This window comes from Leuciscus leuciscus, assembly GCF_965113295.1.
Source record: "Leuciscus leuciscus genome assembly, chromosome: 9".
NCBI classification, from domain to species: domain Eukaryota; kingdom Metazoa; phylum Chordata; class Actinopteri; order Cypriniformes; family Leuciscidae; genus Leuciscus; species Leuciscus leuciscus.
Window position 1 is genome coordinate 23,777,002 of NC_138733.1, and position 23,292 is coordinate 23,800,293.

Genomic DNA, 23,292 nt, shown 5'->3' on the forward strand with positions numbered 1-23,292 from the left:
GGAATCCAATAATATCAGTAGCCTAAATATTAGACAGCAGCTCAGAGAGGGGAGTTGCATATTATGTAAAGTGCTTTGAAACCAAAGCTCCTTTTAAAGCACAGGACTTCTAGTCATCTGGAAACTTATCTAAACACCCACCAAAACCAAAAAGTTATTTTGAGAAACAAATAGTTAATGATCTGAATTTTAGCAGCAGTATCAGTGTGCACCTATTCCAAAATTAGAAACAAGAGAAAGCTGCAGAATAAATAATTTATTTTGTATAATTTTATAATATTATTATATACAAATCAGGCATGATAAACAAGTTCCTCACACACAAGTATGGTGGCACGAAAGTTCAATTGACATCTACATTGAACAGAAAAAGGTTACATCAACACAAAGCTGAACAAAAATGTGTAAATACAAAGCACAAGTATCTAAATGGAAGACTAACACATATTATAACAAAAGAAAACATAGTTTGTAGGTTTACCAATAATTATATCAGTATAGAGAGAGTATAGTTAATAACTAGTGAGTGCCTCTCAACAGTCAGGACACTCTGCTGGAATAAAACAACCCGAGTCTCTGGGACAGTCATTATCTTTGTCTTCCTCTTCATCGCCCTTCATCTCTCCCTCTCCGTCTTCTGTAGGTCAAAGCACAGAAAGGTTAAATCTCTCATACAAACTCCTGCTCGTTAATTTAATCTCTGCCAGTCAAATCAGGTTTGCGCAAAAACCCAAATGAAATTAATGTTAATTAAATGGCAGTATGTCTTCCTGGTTATTATCCCACACTCATATCAGCCAGAGCAGCCCAACCATGTGCCACCTGCTCACACAGTGAGCCCACATCCAAACAGCAATTAATCCTGGAAAGGTCTGTTCCTGACCGCACAGAGCGCCATGGATTAAATTAAAGCAGATAAGGTTGTGACATTCAATATTACAGGATTTACAGTCTAACTCTAGTATTTCAAAAAGGCAGAATTTCATCCAAACACAGAAATAGACAATGCAAAGATGGCAGAATCTATGCCCTTCCTGAGGCTTGCTGACATAATGTTTCCTGAGATGGACACAGAGAAAACCAAAATATGGTTTTGCCCACAGCTGTCAATCAAATTGGTTGTATTGACACTTACTGCTTGTGACATAGAGGCAGTCTGACGCAGCAAGCAACTTGTGTCTGTGTTCTGGATCAGTCACATTCAGCTCAATCAAATGCCTCTCTTTCAGATGTTTGAGGTCATCAACTGTCTGGTAGCCATTCAAGAGTAATGAAGATGCATATTCCTGTGACAAAAGAGATTTTAAACATTAAAAAGTTGCAATACAGCTATAAGCTGTCCAGTTCAGGACAAATTCATGGACATATATAAATTACACTACATTACATTACATCTGGCCAAAAAAAGTGTGCAGTTGATTCTAAACTGTGTCCATTGGAGTAGATACTGTATGAGCAGGCATTTTCAAATCATTCTCTATGGGAGCTGAGCACATTTTTTTGTAGGATTGATATATAGTGGTGTGTACAAAGGGTGAGAGTCTCAGAATGTTGTGAATATACATATGCAAAAAAAAAAAAAAATTGTGATTCAAGTTAAAACAAAATACTCTGAAATACAAAATACAATAGTTAAAATAATTAAAGGGATTGTTCACCCCAAAATGAAAATGCTGTCATCGTTTACTCACCCTCAATTTGTTCCAAACCTGTTTTGAGAGTTACCCATTGACTTCCATAGTATGGGGAAAAAAATACTATGGAAGTCAATGGTGCCCATCAACTGTTTGGTTACAAACATTCTTCCTTTGTGTTCAGTAGAACAAAGACAACTGTCTTGTTCTAAATACAGGTTTGGAACAACTTGAGGGTGAGTAAATTATGACAGCATTTTCATTTTTGGGTGAACTATCCCTTTAAGCTTCCCCCTCGGTCTGTTCGCGATAGGCCTTGATGTTTCTATGTTTCTATGTGTGTTCATGTGTATGTATGTCCAGTCTGGTTATACCTCTAAATGCAGTCTCTCTAATAACTCCAGAAGTGTATTTGGTCGTGGATTCTTGCATACTTTTACAGGTCTTAATTCCGGGGCCTCATCCTCTTCCTCCTTCTCTTTCTCGGGCAAAACATCCACATAAATAAACTTGAAATTTCCCACTTTATTATTGAGCATTCCAGTCCATATGCCCATAGGTGGTTTACTTATGATGCTGATGATGTCTCCCACCTAAAAAAGACAGCCGACATCATTAACTTCCTGTTGGCAATTTACGTTTTAAATTTGTGGTGATTAATTCAGCTCACCTTCAGTTTTAGGGAGTCTGTATCATATGGGCTGGGGACAAAATCTGTATGAACTTTTGCTCGTCCACAGAACTGTCCCGTGTAGGACATTTCCTCCTCCAGTTTCAGGCTATCTCTGTTACTGGATACATCTGAATTGCTGGTCACACCACCTGAGCCAATAAATATAAACAATAAGAGTATGATTACAATGTCAAAACACTTTCTAATTCAGTCGCATGTGTGTTTAGATACTTACTGGACGAGCTCTGTCCACTGTAGAGGCTTTCTAATGAGTTGCTGGTGCCGTCTGAGCTCTTCCCTGCTGGAGTCCCATTCTCCGTTTCTCCTTCAGTGTCATCACCCTGCACCAATCAAAATATCAGTCTTGATATTCCTATGAACTATTCTGCAGATTGAATGATAGGGTTGACTGGGGTTATTTGGCTACATGGGTTCGTTTTTTTGGGGGGGTTGGGGTGTCATAATTTTTGGTTAAATTTCTGGGTAATAAGGTAGGCTACTTTAAAAAAAAAAATCTGAGTAAAAACAAAAGTTGTAAATATTTTTTTTTTTTAAGTTAAGAGATTGAAATTTAAATATATAGGCCTATAAATGTTAGCTAATAGAGATAGAAACCAGTTCTATATTTACATAAGACTTATAAGCCTTATAATATGAGATAATAATAACAACGAGGCTAATGAGGGGGATAATACATCTTTATACATTTAAATGTGTCAACCAACCCCCAGTCTCCCCTATGGTTGAACAAACTGCTGATATTTTGGATAATGAAACATGGAGTTGCCTAATCAGTGTCAGTAATTATATGAGGAACTTGCACTGTGACTCACCATGTCCTCAGAGTAGGATTTGACGTGTTTCTTGCCCATCCTTTTACGCATAGTCATCGAGATGGCCTTCATCTTTTTTCCCAGACTTCCTGGTTTCTCACAGTTCTCTGCTGTCGATTCACCCTCTGCCTGTTTTGTACACAAATAAACACAATATGTTTTATTAATCCGTCTGTATATAAAAAAGTATATCTGTCCAGTGGTCAATTAGACAATTGTAACGGATTGTTTTGCAGTTAAGGGTATAGTGAGAAGTATCTTACGAGGAAACATAGTTAAGTAACTCTTTAAGAGCAGATTAAAGTGTCTTATTCATCCAAATTCTTCTTACCTCAGGCGTTCCATTTTCCTCAAGTCTGGAAGGGGAGTGTTGATTTCTGAACGTGTCAAATCTCCCAAAACTGGTGGAACGCTGTGTCAGGTAAATAAAACAGAGCACATTTACAACACTGTAAAAAATGATATGATCAATAAGTTATGACAACGTATGTTTTTGCATTGCTTTAACTTTTCAAAATAAGTTAAGACATTTTTTTGTATGTTGTATAATATAATTATACTATATATAATTATAATGTATAATATAATAATAAAAAAAAAGTCAGTTTAACATAATTTAAGTTGAAATGACATAAACATCAAAGTTGATTGTACTTAAAAATTTAAGCCAGCAACTGTTTTTTTAAGGTGAATAGATATAACATCAAAGCACATGTATGTACATTACTTTGAATAAAACAAAAATGGTCATTATACTGTCCTTGTCATTGAGCACTTCAGGTCATTAAACAGCACTTGACGTGCTAGCACTTGATCATTTTAATGTAATGTTTTCAATTTGATAAAAACACTGATATTCCTAATCCGCTCAGAACCTGTCAGCTCTTCTACAGGAAAATTACAAATAATTATCTAAATTAAAAATCCATGTAATCTCATACAAATAGCAAACTGAGTTAACATTAGATCCGACCTAGATGAAGCCATTCATACTTGTTCAGTAATGTTATGTGGTGTCAAGATGTTTTTTTGCTCCAGTGTCAGATCTACTGGGATATGGCAACACTGAATATGATCACCTTCAAATTAGTACCATTGTTAAGATACATTAATAAAACCTACCTTAGGTTTAAGACTTTTTGGTTTGTCTGATGCATTTGAAGCAGCCCTTTGAAGCATCGCCTTGATGTGCGTTTAGTTTTTTCTTAAAATGAAACTCTGATCTGAAACTAGCGGTTTTACTTCTCTCAGCTACACAAGTGTATAAATTGCAATGCCTCAGCAGAACAAACGAGCACAAGAACTTCCTTAAAGCACACAGGATGTGAGCCAATGCGTGTTCTGTCTATTATCAAGGCATCAGTTTTACAGGGGGAAAAACACTGAATGCTTGAGTCTGCATTTTGTGGTTTACCACCTCACAGTCATTTCGAGTAACACAAATTCATAAGTGTACACACAGAAAAAAAGAATTTCCAAAGAGGTGCTTTTTACATAATCGAACCCCCCTTGCACCATATCGATTTCATGAAGGCCCTCAGATTGTAGAATAAATGCAAGACTCTGTGCTTCTACTGTCTTTTATATAACTTTTATGTTTATTGTCACGTTCATCATTTCACATTATAGGAAAACCTATAAATATAGTCAAGTGAAAGCTTATTAATCAATGTTCCTTTGCCCAAATTGCTAAATCTGGTTTCTGAATAGGGGAAGTAAGCTCCACTGCACGCAAAGGAAGCGGACCCAAGCTTTTGAAATACTTCCCGTCTGCTTTCACAACTTTTAGTAAGGAATTTTTGCAAAACTGCACAACAACGAGTTTTATCTGACATCCGTCTTACGTATTTTATATATGCAAAGCATCACAGGCTCTTTATACAAATATAAGTAAGCCAAAACCAGCAACATTTGGTCTACCAATGGCGTGAATTTGGGGGTGTGACTGTTTGTTTGAGCGGACAATGAAAGACGGCGAGAGTGTTCTGGAAACCCATTTGAAAATAATCATTATTTTTGCAATTACGCTTGACAAGTTGGCATCGCTGGAGGCACTGAAATTGAAAACGTCTCATTTAAATGAATAAAACCTTAATGTGGATTGCTGTACGAGGCATGAACTGACCAATAGTGTTCAAGAAAACCTTACAGACAATAACAGCATAATCCAGCCGTGTGCAATCGGCCGCAGTGAAATCCAAATCCAGGATTACAGCATTATAATCTATTTCTTCCAGCTCCACAAGCCTTTGGAAACAAACAGCCCTTCCTAACCTTTTATGAGAGCTTCGGTTTATCTGAGAGTGATATAATGTAGTAGTTCACCCTTACAAGATAGCCATATGAGAATCCAGGAAACAGGAACGGATTATATACTTTATACTGTCTATGTATACCTTTAGAAAACACTAGAAGTCATTACCCTGAATTGTTTTAAGCGTGTGAAAACGTCACTGGTTGGCAGGCCAGGACAATCTTTGAGAGTCGTATATTGCAATAACAACATCGGCATTCAGCACTTGGTGGGAGGTTAACAGCTTGAGTTTATCACATGAATTAAGCTTGGATGGATTGTGTATACTATGTATAGAAATTCAATTTATTCAAGTACTTTGCAAAGGCTATGAGACTTTGAGATATGGCACCAACATATATTGTTGTAGGCTATATATATATAAGAAGAGTTCAGATCCGTCTGACATGTTTTCATTTAAATGAGCATTTTTTTAACAGGCTCCTATGTTTCGGTTCAGTCATTTCACTTTAATGGCAATGAAAAGATTATTAGTCCCTTATTGAAATGTCTTATTTTCAAAAATGTCACTTTAGTCAATTCATTGGTATTTAACTAAATTTGACGGTCTTTTTCTGCAAAATCAGCTAAGTTCATGCGTGTGCTTTTTTGCAAAAACCTCTAAGTCCACCTCTTTGGACAACAAGACATATGAAACAGTTGCAAAATCACTACAGATGCATCTGGAAACACTGCAAATGACGAAAGCAGAATTCAAAATGTAACAATGAAGAAACTGATCCACACAGTAGGGGGAGCTGTGACTGCCGGATCCGTTTCTGTCAGATGTTTACAGCAGCACAAGGAACACTGTTGTGTTTACTTGCTTCTCACAAAATTCTGTTATTGCCACTGTAACCATGGATAAAACATGATAAAAACTTGCAGCTCGGAAATTGAAAGCCGGCTCACAAGCACCGTCATTCATCTTGAAATCATATAATTTGATTCGTGTCTTCTGATTAGTTTTTGTGGACTTAGAGGACTTATTTGTATCACTCCGCTTGCGACGACTGTCATGGCAGTCGAACAAATCCCCCATATTTTTAAAAATACTACAGTTCTTGTGTCACAAAATGTAGTTTTAAGAGTTTTTTTTAGGCGAGGATGTAGTTATTTAGACCTCAAATATGTGACTCATATATAAACATAGCACCTATTTTACAATTTAGAAGCTTTCTCAGATGCGAACTCCAGGCCATCAGCGGCCGTTCAGCGCTCATGTTCCCACAGAGAACAGCTTCACCTTGCCCAGTCCTTCAGAAATTTGCCGCTAGCTCTTATTTAGATAGTGGTTAAACATGAGATATAATTCATAGTAAGATTACAATGATTTCTATTTAAAATTAATGCTGTTCTTTTTAACTTCCTAAAAAATTGTGTCACAGTTTACACCAAAAATATTACGCGGCACAGCTGTTTTCAGCCTTGATAAAAATGTTTCTTGAGCACCAAATCAGCATATTAAAATGATTTCTGAAGGATCAGGTGACACTGAATACTGAGGTAACGATGCTGAACATTCACCTTTGCCACCACAGAAGTAAATTACATGTGAAAATATGTTTAAATAGAAAACAGTTAAATAATATTTCACAATATTACTGTTTTTACAGTATTTTAATCAAATAAATGCAGCCCTGCATGGTGAGCATACGAGACTTTCTTCAAAAACTTAAAAAAAACAACAACCCTAAACTTTTGATTAATAGTTTATGTCAAAAATGACTTACATTGGGGGCACAGAAATCCACATTGGTTGTGGAACGCACCACTCCTTTGGGCAAGGAGTCTCTCTTCATGCTTTGAACGTTAACTTTATCTCCTTGACTTGGGATTCTGGATGTAGCGCAACAGTCACAGGTGTGGACACGATGTTCATTGTGGGGAGGTTGACAGGTGTTGTAGGCTTGGAACCAGTTTACAGCTGTTTCAGTGGGGTTACTCCAGCGATGCCTACCAGAGCGGGCTGTCTCCATGACCCTTGACCCGTCAGCAGAAATACAGTAAGTCTCCTGTTTATGTGACTGTTGCCCAATGTCATGCTTCATTCCTTTGGCACCTTTAATGTGAGCTTTGCAATAGACGATAAAAACAAACAAATCTTTGTCTGTCAGTGACATTGATACAGAGCTTCAAATAAAAATCTTTGTTGCACCACAAAAGTAATTGCTATTGCAAGTTAATATGTTGATTTACCTGTTGTCTCTTGTGTTGGAGTTCCTCTTTGACTGCTTTTCCTCTCTACTTTTTTCACCCTTGTCCCTCTTGTCATCTCTGCATTTTCTGTCTCAGGCTGTTAACAGAGAAAATAGTTAAATGACATTGTTACATTTTAATTTTGAAGGTAATTTAATTTATATAAAATAAAATACAATACATATATATATTTTTAAAAACATATAAGATAAATATAATAATTTTATGCATTTTATTCCACAACCTCATTATGCTAACAATATTCTCCACAGTCTTAATTTTTGGCCATTTTACAGCTGTCACTGGCCCTTATGCGGGTGAACACAAAACAAATTTAGCAGTCTCGACTGAATTTAATGCAATGTAGGCAAAGGGATTACATGGGTAGAACGTGCCCCACACCCAACCATCTGTACAGACACAATCAACCACAATACCCTTTTTGGGGACAACTGTTGTTCCGGCAGCTATGAAATACATGACGATCAGTTACATTCCAGCTGGCACAAAACCACCTGGGTGGACAGGGCTTGAACTCACCATGTCATTCTGTCTGCTGTTTAGGTTTGGATTACACCCCTCATAATAGACAATCTACCAGTAAAAGAATGAAAAATGTAAATAGAAAAAGTAATGCAAACATGTATGTGTGTGTGTATGTATGTTAATTGTTAGAGAAAAGGAGAAAATGCTACATTAAAATATATTGTTTCCATGATTAAAAAAAAAAAATCTCGATCATAATGTTTAAAACAAAATGCCGGTTTCTGACCTGGACAGGCATCTCTTGCTGAATGTTTCTTGAATTGGTCTTTCTGTCTGCCATTTTCTGGCTTTCAGCCCTTCTTACAGCTCTCACTATATCTGAAATTTAAACACATTAATTGAATTAGTAAGCAATAGTACTTAGCAACAAAGTCACTATGAATATTTTGCTTTTTATTTAATAATTTATTTTATTAGCAGACGACTTCAGTACATAAAACCATGACATTACAGAATCTCTGGTAAGATTTAAAAAAAATGTTAACCAGAGCAGAGCTCAAAATAGCACATTCCGTATGAGAAAAGTTATGCGGCTTTGCACCTCATTTCCTGTTTTGCTTCTTCACGTATTTTGACGAGGGGAAATACCCGCAGGATATTTTACTGTGCTTAGTCAAGGAAATGTGGTGCATCCATACAGACAGGTTCAACAACATTATTAACTTAAAATGAAGTTGCACGACCATTTGAAATTCAGATTAGTGGCTTACAATCTTTTCATCATCTATAAAAAATAATAGGCCTAGTGATTAAAATATTTGAACATTGTCTTTTATTAAAAAAAACTACATTTAACACTAGTTAGATTATGTTACACTAATCAGGAAGAAGTGGACAGAATGTATTTAATGTATGGGTAGTTGACATAAAATACATGTGGGAAGTTGACATGTCCTGCTATACTCCAGCTAAAACCATTTAGGAATTGGCTTATTCTTTAATCATCATTATGCATCTTTTATGAACCTTAAAACATGGAATGTTTTACTTTTACTTTATGTGTTAATTTCTGTCACACCACAGGAACATTTAAAAGGCAAAAGGATGATTCCTCTGCAGTAAAATGACAAAGAAATGATGACCAGCTATGAAATATACACTTTTCTCCTATATACATTTAAAGGTAGGGTAGGCAATTTCAGAGAGGCTAGCAATAGCAAGCTAGCTTTGAAAGCATAAGATCCCACCCTCCCTTCGGAGCGTCTCCAGAGTCACACCTCGTCCAAAACACATGGACACGTACAGCCAGAGCAGAGTCCGCAAAGCGTCACGAGCCGAGAGATGGCGTTATATGACCTACAATAATAATGAACGTAAACCGAGCTCTTACTTGTACCTGACTGCTAGATTCATTTCTGTGCTGATATAGAAACGCATAAATCCGAGTCTGAGGATGTGAACTGCTCTAAGTAGAATGCAACGGTTTGCCATTTGTCAATTACAGTAATTACGACATGGCGTGAATGCAGCATGAGCTCGTTTTGGTGCAGGAGGAACCTTAAAAGGTGCACACAAAAACGTTTTTTTTTTTTTAAAGTCACTCAACTTAAATTGCATTAAACTGACTTAAAAAATTTGTTGGATATTGTAGGAATAACTTGCTGATTGCTTGCATAATTGCAAATTGCTTAACTTATTTTGATGAGTTAAAAAGTAATGTAAAAACACGTTGTTATAACTTATTGATCATTTAATTTTTTACAGTGAGGGCCTCATGTCATGGAACATGCTGATGACGTGTGATGTCTGCAAAGGGATGTAAATACATGACCAAATGCAATGATTGGATGACATTTTTTTGGTCCTGAGACTTCCACAGAAGATTTGTACATTTTGTAAAATTTCAACCAGTATAAGAAAAAGTGTTTATGAAAAACATTGCCTATCCTAGCTTTAATCTAAAATCTTGAATGTTGATTTAAAAAGTCCATGACACATTTTGTCAACTACCCGAGTACTTTGTCATTGAAAGTCCTCAGTGCCCTAAACTCCAGTGCCCTATTTACAATTAAGACCCTGCTGTTTCTTAATTAATCCCACGCAGGAGAAGCAAGTGCTTTAAGTGAGCTGAAGACTGCACAACACTGTGGGTGTGTTGTACCCACTCTCCATTCACTGTGAATGGGATTTGACGCAATAAGGGTTTCTGATTGGCCAATGTTAAGCGGCTGTTGCTTTGCCTGTGTGTGTCTTCTAAATGAAATCTAGTCGGGCTTAACCTACAAATCCTCACAGTGGTTTTACCTTCATTCTGATTGTTCCTCAGGAGGACTAAATCTTCCTGCTTTTTGGCAGCCGGCCAGCCAGAATTAGTGCAGATGGTATTATCTGCAGGAGGGAAACCACAACAATTAGAGATTTATTCATTTAAGGTCCACCAGTGTTCCATGCTTTTACTTTTTTTCACTCTGGAAATCTTGATTGGGGGGGGGGGAAGTAAATTTAGACAATCTTGTTTGTCCTGTCATTCATGTATATAGTGATCTGATAAACACTGTACAAACCTTTTTCTTTGTTTGCCTGTCAGTCAAGCTAGTTTCTTTATTATGAGCGTGAAAGGACAAGGACAACGAGGGTGTATTATTGCAGCTTGATCATGTGATGCAGAAGAAAGACAAAATATATCACATACCTAAAGCATCATTTTCAGAAACAGACTTTGGTAGTGATCTGAAAGTTGACACAAGAAAACATTTAATAAAATACAAATATTCAGAGAGAGTTTACATTTTGCAATATGTCGCTATATGGAAGCCACACGGGTCCTTTCACTTTTACTTTGACTGGAAGGTCAACTTTTTTTTTTGTTCACTAAAAAAACACAGACTGATCTCACCTTTGTTTCTTTTTTCTAGTGTTGTCTGAATTGATTTGAGAAATTTCCTGAAAATAAATACAGTATGAGGCAGTATAGTGATAAATTATTTGTATATATTTATGTGAAATGTATTAATATGAAATCACATGCATGCATATGTTAACGTGTTCTCAAGAATACGAAAGCCTAACATTTCAGGTTTCTCTTTCACAAACAGACCTGAAATAGATGTTAATATATTTCCATATGGTTTCAGTATAATCAGTTAGCAGCAGCTTTTCTTTTAATGGAAGCTCATGATGTCCACAGCACTGTTATTGCGTGGATCCAGATGGCTGATACATTTCCCATGACAGTGTAGTATGCATGCAACATTCCAGCATTCATTTGTATAGTTACCATGGAGATGGAACGCCCTGCGCTCTTCCCGTTGGTGGTGTCATCTAAGAGAACAGCTGGACTGTGGGACCTGCTGGGGATGGTGTACACCGGAGCCTCACAGGACTCCTGCACGGCCTCGTACAGGCTGTCCATCGAGCCCTCCTACAAAAAAAATACAAAAAAACATGTCACTTACAATCTGTGCTGCTAATAAGCTAATAACGTTAAGTACAGTGTACTTATTACAAGGGTCTTTATCACCTTGGTGGACAGAGAGACAGACCTTGTTAGTTACAAAATACCTTATATAAAATGAACCCCTGGTTTCACAGACAAGGCTTAAGCTAGTCTTAAAATATGTCAGTCCCATTGTTTTGTCTCAAGATGCAAACAAGTAATGTTTTTTCTAAGGCATGTTTATAACAGCTACTTAAATGTCCTTATTGAACTAAGGCCTATAATCCTGGCTTAATCTAAGCCCTGTCTGTGAAGCCAGGTCTGAGTGTTGCCTTTTAAGCCTTTATTAACAAGAATATAGTATTTTATTAATATAAGTAATGTAATATATATTGTTATATATATAAAAAAAATCCATATATAGGTACACTTTAATTTCACTTTCTCAAATGTGAAAAATTTTGCTTAAATTTATGATTCTCAACTTTAGCCTTGGTTTAAATGAAATTCATGCTGTATTTTAGTTTAAAGCAATTTTTTTAAGCAAAAATTAGTTTGAGATCAAATTAGTAATGCAGTACAACCACCAATTCCACTAAGAGTCACAGACCCCATTGAAGACCCTGATTTATAAGGGTACGTTTACACGACAACGTACACATGGATCTGCGAAAATGACTAAAAATGCTGTATTATGCATGCCAGGCCAGTAGTTGGCGATGTCACTTTGTAAAGAAACATTACACGCATGTAGACCTTTTTCACAGCAGCGCCATCTTTAATTTTTAACGGGAATAAAAGGGAGGCTGTGTGGGATAGACATGCATCTCTTCAGTGGGTTGTACAGTTATGTAATGTGTCAGTCGTAAGTAGGCTATCAAATTACATTCATAATCGGCCTTATAGTCGTTAAATGTGTCCTCGGCTATGGTGCGTTCACACCGGACGCGAATAGCGCGTCAGGCGCGAGTGATTTCAATGTTAAGTCAATGCAAAGACGCGTTACGGGCGTAAAAAATTCCTGCGGCGCGAATGAGGCGTAGAGCGCGGCGCGGTAGACGCGAATACGCCTCATTCGCGCGTCAAGTTCGCGCGAATAGCGCGAATTGAGCGTCTGGCGCGTTAAGCGCGTTACGCGCAAATGATTTTATTAGTGCTATTTGTGCATTCACGGGTTTGATGCGAATTCGCGTCTGCCGCCCGAGTTGAAAAATCTGAACTTCTGCGTGAATTCGCGCCGCGTTAACCAATCAGGAGCCTGCTTGCTGCTGTCACGTGGTGAAGTGACAGTTTATAATGTTATTTTATGTTTGGCCTCAATAAATTATTTTGTAATATGACTCAAATGCACAACAAAGCAAATCTTTCACATAAAAACTCGATTTCAATATATGAGAGATACTCATTTTGTATTGAATGCTATTTATTCCATATCTATTCTAGATTATATGAAACATTATTATTCTAATGTAAAGACAACAAACACAATTTAGTGTATAAAAACAAAAATCACAGGACAGGTTTCACTTTTGGAGGCTGACTCCATTTATTATCAAAACAAAAATAAATGACAGATTAGGTGGGTGCGGGCGAGGGTGAACCTCGCGCCGGGCTGTAGAGCGCGGGCTCGTCAGGCAGCGACCACTCGAGGCCGAGGCCTCACGGCCTACGCTGTCCTCGTCAGTGTCCTCACCGTTAGGTCCACCAAACCTAGCTCCTGGAGCAAATTGTGAAACTCCTGAAACCCTCTGGAGGGTCTGGTGGACCCGAGTACAGCGACGATGTCCCCTACGCAGCTGTTTCTGCTCTCCAGAGCATATACGAGCGATGACTCTCTCGATTAATGCTAACGCTAATGCTCGATAAACATCTAAAAAAGATGGCCGCCAAAACTTTCACCTCTGACGCGCGTAAATTTCGCTTCAAACTTTTGTTTTTACGCGCGTTAGACACGCGAATTAACACAAAGTGGTCAAGCGTCAAACTAGACGCGGCAGGCGCGAATTTGACGCGCTATTCGCGTCCGGTGTGAACGCAGCATAAGTCTTTCCCTCACAGCCTCGCTTTCAAACCTGTAATGGCCCTGCTTTGAATAAGGTTTATAGACTGAACGTATACGACTGAACACATAATACGCATGGGCATGACGTCACAGTTTTCAAAAATTCGCATTTTTGTCCGTTTTCAAAAGTTTGCGTTTTCAGGCCCACAAAACGGCAATGTCAAGTAAATGATAGGCCAAAACGCTTAAAAACGTTGCGTTTTGTCGTGTAAACTGACCCTATTAGGGCTATTCTACAGAATTGGTGCAAACTGCTGTCCGACAACCAAAACACACAAAAAAAAGCATTTAAGTATTACAATTTTAGATATTTACTAAGATCCTCCTATTATCTATTGAATCCCACAATAATATTTAATATATAAGTAAGCTAAATATATATAAAATCATAATTTATTGGATACTTTCAATTGGGAGGTGGCTGTCCCGAACCCTAACCCCTAAATTTCAACTTGTGAAAATATTGAAATATTTTGTAAAAAATGTTTTTCCATTGTTTTTTAAAAAAAATTCTTTTTGATTTCTTTTAAAAAGTAAAGTAAAAAAAAAAAAAAAAACGACCAAATGTGACATAGCACTATGTCACTACCAAAACACTGTGTGTTTAAGTCCATTGGCTGAGACTCCATTGTGTGCCTCTCTGTCTTTCATTATAGATAGGTACCATCATGTTGAGGAAAATGTGTTAAAAAGTCTGAAAATCTGTGTGTAACTTTAAGGGACGTCACTACCAAACACCTTTTTTCTGCAATTAAGCAAACTTTTTGGGGTGTAATTCCATAAAATTAAGTTTTTATGTGTGTACAACTGTTCAGAACTGTGCTAGGTAACCATGTGCTGGCTATCATCTTTGAACTAGGCTCAAAAGTATCTTAAATTGTCACTACCGAAACAGTCACTACCGAAACATGTGGTGAAGTTTCGGTTGTGACATCATGGTTTTTTTTGTGTTATTCGATAAAATTTTGTTTTTGTGTGTGTACAACTGTTCAGAACTGTGCTAGGTAACCATGTGCTGGTTATCATCTTTGAACTAGGCTCAGAAGTATCTTAAATTGTCACTACCGAAACAGTCATGACCAAAACATGCCATCATTGTTTTGGTAGTGACAAAAGGGAACACATAATCATTTATTTGGGGGAAATAAACAAAATGTTGTACAGTTATGCAAATCATTAGTATATTAGTGTGTTTTAGTATGCGAGTACAAATTCTGTAATGTGATGTGGTCGCTACCAAAACATTACTGTCACTACAGAAAATGTGCCGTCGCGACCGAAACATGGATGTTTTGAAATCTTTGAAATCAGTATGATTAACTTTTTACAAAGAAAGATTGGGTTCAAAATACAACAAATCTTATAAATTACACTTGAAATATTGTTAAAATTGTAAATGTTATTGATGTACCTGTGAAAACTTTTTTTTTAAATAGCAAAAAATATATTTATAAGGTAGATGTAAACAAAATATGAATAGGTCAATATAAGCCTTCTTATTAAATTATTTATTATTGTGTTTCGGTAGCGACAAATCTGGGGAGAGGAAAAATATTCCCAAACTTTCTGAAAATACAATATGATCATTAACTGCACAATGTGTACAGAAATGTGTATCTTGGATATTATACAATTTGCACACATACAAAATGTGTGGGAAAAGACACCTTTTTTTCAAGATGTTTCCAACTCTGACTTTGAACCAATTCTGTAGAATGGCCCATATAGTTTAGCATTTTATTATTTTATAGTGCATACGAGTGCAAATCCATTTGCGCAAAAGATAAGAAGCAGAATAACAAATAACCAGAAGTATTATATTGCTTATGGAAAATCTGAGCAGCGTAAATTCAGTGACGCGAGACCACCATTAATCCTATATTGCACAAAACAACATCTGGCAGAGAAATTTTTCACCAACACTGTAAAAAAAAAGTTGCTGCCTTAAATTTTTTAACGTTTAAGTCATTTCAACCTAAATTGCATTAAACTGAAATTTTTTTTTGAATCTTGTATAACTTATTAAAAAAAAGTTGGAAAATTGTTTAACTTATTTTGATGAGTTAAAGCAATGTAAAAACAAAAGTTGTTATAACTTCTGATCATATAATTTTCTACAGTGAATGTTTTTGTTTTATAAATAAAATAATAAAATAAATAATTAAAATGAAATTGAATGAGATATTGTGATAAATAGTTTATCTTTAATGCAAGAGCTACAAATGTAAGCCATAATACACAACACACTGACTTGACTTCTTCACTATAAGGAAGCAAAACTAAAGGCCCTCCGAAAGAAGCTAAAGCATGGTTCCTGATCTTCATGCACTGTCACATGTTGCCTTTGAACCCTCCAGCAGTTCATGTTTCATCCACACACGGTCGATCAATAAACCACAGAGAAGAAAAGCAGAATCACATCTTACCAGAGAGAAGCAGAATAGATTCATTCTGGGAAGTATGGCTTCTTTCCAGTGGCCACAGCATAGGATGAACAATGGGACGAGGCAGGCAGACAGCGAGCAGAGTGCTTAGTGTTTCAGGCTGCCTACTGCTCCACAGATTAATACTGAATGACATCCTTTCTCTAATCCAATAGATGTGGAGGACCATTACCACTCCAGGCAACCCCTCTATCAAGTGCTGAGCTTGTTAATGCTGATGTTGTTTACTTACTAGAGAAGTGGGTTGAGAGCTTTTGTTTGGGCTATGATGGAGTCATAGTCAGAACAGTTGCTTGAGTAATTTACTGTAGATTCCAGTCACTATCTAATTTAAAAATGTGATCCAGAGGCATCCTGTCTTTACACAGGCATGTAAAAGACTAAAGCTCTGAGCACCTCTGATTCTGATTTGGTTCTGTGTGAATTAAAATGTCATATTTACATTTATAGTTTTCACATTAATTAACATTATTTCGGAAATTATTATTTGTGGATGCTCCATTCACATACTTCAGGCCAATTATTGTAACTAAAAATAAACTTTATTATATTTAATATATTTAATATTTTATTACTGTATTTAGCATAAAATATTTTAGAAATATTTTATTTAGCCATATGTTCCCTAAAATGTAAGTAACTTGTTCCTTAAACTATGTAGACAATGTAAACGTAAATGTATGTGTATGTATGTGTGTGTGTGTGTGTGTGTGTGTGTGTGTGTGTGTGTGTGTGTGTGTGTGTGTGTGTGTGTGTGTGTGTACGCACACAAACTCAGAGGGCACTTTATTAAGTACGCCTTGCTAGTACCAGGATGGACCCCCTTTTGCCTTCAGAACTGCTTAAATTCTTCAAGGCACTGATTCAACAAGGTCTTGGAAACATTCCTCAGAGATTTTTGATTCCTCAGAGATTACATATTGACGTGATAGCATCACGCAATCGCTGCAGATTTGTAAGCTGTCGCATTCATGATGCAAATCTCCTGTTCCAACACATCCCAAAGGTACTCTATTGGATTGAGATCTGGTGACTGAAGGCCATTTGAGAATAGTGAACTCGTACCTTTGTGACGTGCGTTATCCTGAAGTAGCCATCAGAAGATGGGTCACTGTGGTCATAAGGAGATGGACATGGTCAGCAACAACACTCAGGTGTTCTGTAGCATTTAAATGCTAATTTGGTATTATGAGGCCCAAGTAAATATCCCCCACACCATTACACCTCCACCAGCAGCCTGAACCGTTGATACAAGGCAGGATGGATCCATGCTTTCATGTTGTTTATGCCAAATACTGACCCTACCATCTGGATGGCGCAACAGAAATCAAGACTCATCAGACCAGGCAATGTTTTTCCAATCCTCTATTGTCCAATTTTGTTGAGCCCATGCCAATTGCTGTAGCCCATCGGCTTCAAGGTTCAACATGTTTTGCGTTCAGATGATGCTTTTCTGCATGCCTCGGTTGTAATGAGTGGCTATTTGAGTTATTGTTGCCTTAGTATCAACTCGAACCAGTCTGGCCATTCTCCTTTGACCTCTGACATCAACAAGGTATTTTCACCCACAAAACAGCTGCTCACCGGAATATTTTCGGACCATTCTCTGTAAACCCTAGTCTAGAGATGGTTGTGCATGAAAATCCCAGTAGATCAGCAGTTTCTGAAATACTAAGACTTAAATCTCATGTCTTCCCCATTCTGATGCTCAGTTTGAACTTCAGCAGATCGTATTGACCATGACTACATGCCTAAATGCATTGAGTTGGTGCTATGTGATTGGCTGATTAGATATTTGCGTCAACGAGCAGTTAAACCGGGGTACAGTGATCGTATATAACATACTATACAGATGCACCGATCGACCGGTCGGTCTCTCACGCATTTCCGATTTCGATGCTGTCCGTTTTGTTGCCAGCGGCCCAAGCTCCTCTCACTCACTCTCATTCACTCTGGTTAAATTTGTGTCGTGCATAATTTTACTAATTCCCACAAGTTTCGCTCTCACATCAAAAGCGTGAACACCGGCACCACCACTGATCTATATAAGTGGACAGTGGCGGCGCTAGACCGGGGCTTAAGAATTTGCTTAGCCTTTGCAAATACTACAAATTGCACTTTGTCTTCAATAACACAGACACATTAATAAACAAATTAGTTATACTTCGTACAATATACTATAATTTATTTTGAAAGTATACTTCAATGTATTGTTACAATGATCATTTCCAGCACACAGTTAAAATATACCTAAAATATTTTTAAGTGCAAATAAACAGAATTTTCACTTCAAGTCTATTTTTCTAAAATATATATTTTTGAAAATATACTAAAGTACAATTATTTTAAAGTGTGTTAAAAGTTGTATTGTGAAAATAAGTTAAAGCATGATGCTAATATACTGTTAATATATTTAAATATAGTAAAACATTTTGTTAGTATATTTGCAATGTACTATTGAAAAAGGGAAAATATTTCAAATACAATAAAGTATAGGCTTACTTTTTTTTCATTAGGGATTGTTTATTCTTAGCACCCCCTTTGAACTATTAAGATTCTAATATTCTAATATAAGAACTAATATTCCTGCACTGTCTGTAATGTTAATCAAGGAACAAAAGACAAAGAAAATCACTCTGTCTCTGCTCTTCACTGAAAAACTTTTCTTATTCTAATAACTAATTGTAAGCATTAATCTGTATTACAATTTTTTTATTTATTTTTTTACAATGAAGACTATCCAGTGTTATTTTACATTTGATTACATTAATTTCTGTAGTATTTCTTACCTGAATAGGCTACTGTTAGACCCACCTGAAAAACTTTTATTTAATATCTCTCTTTTTTCTACTGCATTTGTTTGCATCGGTGCATCTCTTAAAACATGTAAGTAGACTGAAGACAATTAAGCTATAGGAACACAACACCAGCTGTCTCTACACAGGGAATATTGACCTCTTTTTCTAGCTGGTGACATAAAAATATACTTAAAGGCATGCAGTGATATTTTATTAACCAAGCACCGTGTTCTGTCTCCATCCACAGGGAAAATGAAGGTGACATTAATGCATAGCTTTTAGGAAAATCTATCATTTAAGTACCTTGACTGCACTGTGTGGGGCCATCTGGATTATCTATAGTTTTAAGTTAAAAATATTATTTAATATGACTGAATCAACCTCATTAGGTAAGGTATGACCATTGAAAGTCAACTGTATAAGGCTCCAGTCACACAGAAATTAAGTGCAGAGTTTCACTTTTTACATTGTATAACCCAAGGAGTGTGCATGGTATGTTGTAATAGTCACTTGAGTAAATCTCCTAATCCTAGGGAAAATCTCTTCATCCATTCTCAGCTCGAGAAAATATACCCAGCTGAGGATTCGCCGCCTTGGCATATGACATTACCTGCTAGCACAGCGAGTGTTTTTTAGCCAAAGTGTATGTGATGTCTTGTCAACAACCCTTAGGTCGTTTATATCTGGGACTGTCTCAAGAATAGGCCCAGAGTATTATGGTGCATGCACAGCGCTTCAGATATCAGGAAAGGAGGTGAATCTGGTATAAGAATGTGTAAGCTGTTGCAGAAAGTGGGTCAAAATCAAAGCAAGGTGTTGTTCATGGGCTTTCTCTGGCTGTGCAAACAGATGATTGTGAAGGTCACCAGATATTTGATTTGCTTCAGTGATAATCTGCTTGTTTTTATTTTTTGGAATTGTGCCAAATTATGCAATCTGTTCATTTCCTTTATGTTGCAATGAAAAGGGCAGTTTGAGGTGATGGCTGGTCTGACAGAGAAAGCACAACTAATGCACTCAGATAATTAATGTGCTCACATAAATTTAATGATTAGTCCTGCATACTTACGAAAGCATATTTTATTAAGGTAATTCAAGTAGCAGATTCCAGTTGAAAGTCAACAAGAAATCAAAATGAAGCCTATTTAATTTCTTAATGCATGTTCCTGGTTTTATTGTGCATCATTCATTAGTGCATGCATGTTATTCCAAATTGGAAAAAATTATATTTTTTGCAGTAATCTTTATAATATGAATGAAATGTACTTTCATCCTAAATGACTTTGCTTTTTTCATGTCTTCACATAATGCAAATTAAGTATTTGGGCATCATTTGAACAAACTTGCATTTCTGTTCTGGCTCTTTTCGGGGGTAACACCGAACAATTTTTTTCTTATTCAATATCCAGTTGCAAACTGGAATTCACGTAGCTAAGCCAAGATGGCAATACCTTTTTTACAGTCTCAGTTCAGTTAAAGTTAATTCATCACTGCAATGTGTCCTGTTTCCAATTTTCTTCCTCTTTCTTGACAAATCTTGATCTCTCTCTCTCTGTCTCTCGCTCTCTCTTAATCAGCAAAAGAGCTCAGATTCTGAGAAACGACAGCTCATTGGCTTGCTCATTTCTTAGAACTTGTAAATTGACAAAAATGTCATGTCAATTCAACCCACCTAGGCCTCCGGCTCTTAATCTTTTGCTGTCTATTAGAGAACATGACAAGATAAATTGCTGTCACGGGCGCTGTGTGAAAGAAGGTGCGTAGGTTCCCAGCTGGTTTAAAAAAAAGAAAATCCTCAATCTCTTTAATCACAAACCCTGCGGTCAGGGAAAATAAAGAAGGGAGGATTAATTCACAGCTGACCCATATTTCCTTGTTTGAATTAAGATTATTAGAAGTTGCCCAATTTATTTGTGTACAAGAATGTAGTATGTACGTAAGACTGCAATGTATTTTTTTTAAATGTTATTATAATTAGTATTATAACGAGCAGCACAACAGTTATCTGTGCAAAAGTAAAAGTTACTTTTGTCATAAGACTCGCAGATGGAACAATAAAGTTCAATAACCTCACAATATTGTTGACTAAAACTTCTGAAGGGTTTATAAAAATGCACAGAGAATCTCATCGAGTTAAGCTTGTTTGGAAACAAGGTTATTATGTTTTAAATCACCCATGATAAACATTTGATACGCAGTTTTGCATCTCATGAGAGGAGTGCATGTTTAGCTCCAGTCTTCTCATCTGTTAAAAGCAGCGGTTAATCCAGACAAATGGCATCGTAACATCTCTCTCGAATGACCTACATCTCTCTGACTTCAACACATACACAGCTTTTTACTGAGTAGATTTTATTTCATTCATAAATCAAATCATACAGAGCTGGGACAGAAATCATGGTTATTAGAAATTCATTTAAGCAGTGATATATGTAAAACAATCCATGTTGAATCAGATGGAAAAGGAAAACATACACCTATGTAACCCAGTGCTACTACACCATTACAATGAGCATTAGTGCCTGACTCAAGGACAGTAGATCAACAGGATTGGTGACATTGAGAGATCAGTCACAGAGATCAGAAGTGCAGCAGTAGGTATTCACTCCAGGCACACAGAACTCCTCACATGTCCGGGAGAACACAGTGGCTGCGGTTCAAAAACATATCAAGAAAAACAGGTCATTCATTTCTAGAATAAAGAATAAAAAAAAATACATTTTCCTTTTTTAATCACCAGTGGAGCGGTAATATATATGAAGCTGTTTTAGGGTCATTATCATGAACTAGAACTAAAACCATAAAAACATTCAAAACATTCAAAACATTCAAAACATTCAAAACATTAAACTTATTTTATTTTAGTTATAGCTGCCAACATTTAGTACTAAAACAACTACTATTAGTACTAAATAACAAGTACTAAAATAAATAAAAAAAAACTTAAAAAAAACTAAAACATGCAAAAACTATATAGATCAAATTTAAATACAAATTATATAAAAATATGAACAAAAACTATATATCAATGATAGCCTATCAAAATTCTACTCACTATTACTGACTATTGAAAATTCAGTAAATAACTAAAATAATATTGTTTGCTTACGTGTTGCAACCGTTTTGCAGAAATTGCTTGAGGTTGGGCATTCAGTTTGGGTCTTACAGTCCCCATCCACACAGGTGTAGCATGTCAGCGAGTGCACTGATGAGAGATTACATATTAGACATATAGATGATAATGGTGACCTTTTTCTGCACTTTATCAGAGTATTTTCAATTTTTACATTCCAAACTTACTCCGAGACATAATAGCTAGCAATGTCCAGTTCGTTATATTAGATAGATAGATAGATAGATAGATAGATAGATAGATAGATAGATAGATAGATAGATAGATAGATAGATAGATCATAGATAGATAGATAGATATAGAAAAATCTTTTTTCTTACCTGATGCGCTGCAGAGGAGCACCACAATAAAAGCACACACTAGGGCCTTCATGATGAAAACTGGTCTGGTCACGCAGAGGAACTTGATTCTTTATATACCTTGGTTACACCTTTTACCGTAAATACATTCTTTCTTACACAGAACAGTAATGCAGCATGACAGGTTTCATGTAACTAGATATAAATGTCAGTTTAGTTCCTTGACAAGGAAGTAAAATCTTAAAATAAAAAAGGACTGTCTGTCCTTGATGCAAGATCCAAGAACTTCTATCAAGCCTGTAACTCTAGGGCATCTTTTTCTAACCTTTTCAACTCTTTTATCCATCCTCTGTCATCTGATAATTTAGTTATTTAAATTTTACTCAGGAATAAACCATTTGATGTCACTTTTTTTAACTGTTTTGACTGTGCTTCTATTATATTCTTTAGTACAGTTATTGAAACCAGTGTTGGGGGTAATGCATAACAAGTAACAAAAGTTTCATTATCAGATTACTTTTTCCAAGTAACTAGTAAAGTAACTACTTTACTTTTAAAACATTATAATGCCTATTGATGCACGTGATGCTTATTGTAGTTCTAGACAAAATGTAAGCATGCATTTACTCATCTCACTTTTACAAAAACCGATTCATATTCCTCAAAAGGAATAAAAACAGTGAAATAAGACAAATATACTTTATGCATTTAATCTCACTTTATTAACCAATGTCTTTGCTGCTGATCTTCGATGATCTGATTGAGCCATACTAATAAGCAAAAATGATTTTAGATAAACATAATTTTGTGTTGAACTATCTTTTCCTGCATCCTATTCAATCCAGAATGGCAGCAGCTGAAAGTGTTGTTTGAGATGCGTCCTCTACAGACATGAATTTGCATTTCCTTCAGCCTGAGAATTATTCATTTCACTTTTGGTGTGAAAGGGCCTTTAAAATAGAATTTAGTAACTACATTAGTTACGTTTTAGGGAGTAACGCA

The 23,292-nt window shown here is 36.3% G+C and overlaps 2 protein-coding genes across 2 annotated transcripts; both read right to left on the reverse strand.

The window, feature by feature from the left end:
- Positions 1-241: 241 nt before the first annotated feature.
- samsn1a (SAM domain, SH3 domain and nuclear localisation signals 1a) lies at positions 242-16,081 on the reverse strand. The gene is made up of 16 exons (XM_082179779.1): positions 16,043-16,081; positions 11,396-11,539; positions 11,015-11,061; positions 10,811-10,848; positions 10,423-10,506; positions 8,405-8,496; positions 8,173-8,226; positions 7,633-7,729; positions 7,167-7,507; positions 3,472-3,552; positions 3,141-3,269; positions 2,543-2,648; positions 2,305-2,456; positions 2,009-2,227; positions 1,136-1,286; positions 242-637 (listed from the first exon to the last, which is right to left on the reverse strand). The coding sequence occupies exons 1-16, from the start codon at positions 16,064-16,066 to the stop codon at positions 534-536; spliced, it is 1,863 nt and encodes a 620-aa protein (XP_082035905.1). The 5' UTR covers positions 16,067-16,081; the 3' UTR covers positions 242-533.
- Positions 16,082-21,193: 5,112 nt separating this feature from the next.
- LOC309505468 (uncharacterized protein) lies at positions 21,194-22,468 on the reverse strand. Its single transcript, XM_082178842.1, has 3 exons — positions 22,312-22,468; positions 21,968-22,063; positions 21,194-21,508 (listed from the first exon to the last, which is right to left on the reverse strand). Exons 1-3 carry the CDS (start codon positions 22,361-22,363, stop codon positions 21,426-21,428), a joined length of 231 nt encoding a protein of 76 aa, XP_082034968.1. The 5' UTR covers positions 22,364-22,468; the 3' UTR covers positions 21,194-21,425.
- Between the last annotated feature and the right edge of the window lie 824 nt (positions 22,469-23,292).